The sequence below is a fragment of the Cariama cristata genome, unplaced genomic scaffold (assembly GCF_000690535.1).
Source record: "Cariama cristata isolate BGI_N322 unplaced genomic scaffold, ASM69053v1 scaffold6515, whole genome shotgun sequence".
Taxonomy (NCBI): domain Eukaryota; kingdom Metazoa; phylum Chordata; class Aves; order Cariamiformes; family Cariamidae; genus Cariama; species Cariama cristata.
The window spans coordinates 8,524-10,482 of NW_009619151.1; the positions used below are offsets into that span (position 1 = coordinate 8,524).

The 1,959-nt window shown below is 40.4% G+C and overlaps 1 protein-coding gene across 1 annotated transcript; it reads right to left on the bottom strand.

Moving 5' to 3' along the window:
- Nucleotides 1-683: 683 nt before the first annotated feature.
- On the bottom strand, nt 684-1,615 carry LOC104162409 (olfactory receptor 6B1-like). The gene is given in 2 exon segments (XM_009701124.1): nt 684-1,282; nt 1,285-1,615. Coding segments are annotated over 2 exon segments (930 nt in total).
- Nucleotides 1,616-1,959: the final 344 nt, after the last annotated feature.

Consider the following 1,959-nt stretch of genomic DNA (forward strand, 5'->3'; position numbering starts at 1 on the left):
GCAGCAAAGCTTTTGCCTGCGCCTACTCCAGTTAAATGTTACATGAATCACTAATTCCTCAGTCTGCAATGGTCTTCAAGTCACATTTACTACACACTACCATATGCCAAACATGAGGTCATGTGAAGGTACATCTATACAAACAGTATAGATACAGCAAGAATAAAATTTTCTGTATACAGTAAGATTGTGATAGAATAAGGAATAAGTTAACACTGTAACAAAAAACAGGATGGCACAGATAATCCTACATCCTACACCAGTCTATTTTTTTGCAGGTGTTTTAGCTCTCTTTATCTGTGTCTGTAGGGATTTGGCAACTGATTTTCAGTTATATCCAAGGTTCCTACATGCTTTTGAAAATTGTGAATCTAGGTTTTAGGATTTTCAAAAGGAAATTATCTATCAGCCAAGGTTCTAGTATGACTTATTATATTATTGTTGTAGCAGAATAATTTATAGCCAGGTGTAGTTCAGTCATCAAAGCACCCTCATGAACAGAAAGGAGACATTTCCATATAGAAACAATGATATGATTTTTTCCTTGCCAGACTTCAGTGCAGCGAGACAGTGATGACGGAGTCAGCAATGAACAAACTGTAGTGGTCTTACTCAACTACATTTTAAGAAGGAAACTTCTCACTACTGTCCATGCTCCTCTGTATCCTTAGCCTAGGAACTTATCAGTCTGCAGAGCAGCTTGTCCTTATAGTCTTTCTCAGAATCTCTTTCACCTCCTTGTTTCTCAGACAGTAGATTACAGGGTTGAGTGCTGGAGTGAATACAGCATAAAAGACTGACACTATTTTGTTGAGGTTGAATGGATGGATCCTCCTGGGCCTGGCATACATGAAGAGAGTGGTTGAGAAAAAGATAATCACTACAGTGAAATGGGAGATACAAGTGGAAAAGACTTTTCTCCTTCCCTGGGCTGAAGGCATACACAAGATAGTTGACAAGATACAGCAGTAAGAGAAAACAATGATCAAGAGAGGTATCAGCAGGATCACTAAGGCTAATACAAAGTCCAGTGTCTCTGCAAGGGACATGTCAGTGCAGGAAAGGTTCAGGACTGGAGAGATGTCACAAAAGAAGTGGTTTATGACTTGTGGACCACAAAATTTGAGGTGTGAAATAAAAGACACCTTGACAAAGGAAATGGAAAAACCTCCTGCCCATGAAAGAATCGACAGCTGAAAGCACAACTTGTGGGTCATGACGGCTTGGTAGCTCAGAGGATGGCAGATAGCCAGATAGCAGTCATAGGCCATTACAACCAAGGGACACATTCAGTGCACATAAGGGAGATAAAGAAGTATAACTGGGTCATGCAGCTGGAGAATGAGATGGTCATGCTCTGTGACCGGAACCCAAACAAAAACCTAGGCAATGTTACTGAGATGTATCAAATCTCCAGGAAGGACAAGTTCCCCAGGAAATAATACATGGGCTTTTGCAGGTGATAGTTCCTTTTCACCACAAAGATGATGATTGCATTCTCAGTGATTGTTACCATGTAGGTGACCAGAAAGACCAGGTAAATTAAGGTCTGGACCGGTGGTCGATAGGAAAATCCCAGAAGAATGAACTCATCGGTAGAAGTTTGGTTCTTCATTCTACACTGGGTGCCCACAGCTACTCCTGCAGGTGTCAAAGAAGAAGAAAAAGCAAACGTAAGAGTTCCACAGAAGGAAGTTTGTGTGAAGAATTAGGGCACTTAATAAACTGTTTCCTGTGGAAACTTTTTACAAAGTAGAACCAACATTTCTTACATGAAAGAAAGAAATTGAGAGGGACACATATCTTTGTTTCCAACAATTTGTTAGCTTGCTTTCAATAGCAACACTGGGAAAACAACCAAAACTTAGTAAAAAACGCTCCAGAAGACTTCTGTAATGCACACTATTTTCCTGTAGGATGGAGTAGGGAAGAACACAGAGTCTCTGGCTGCTGATACTC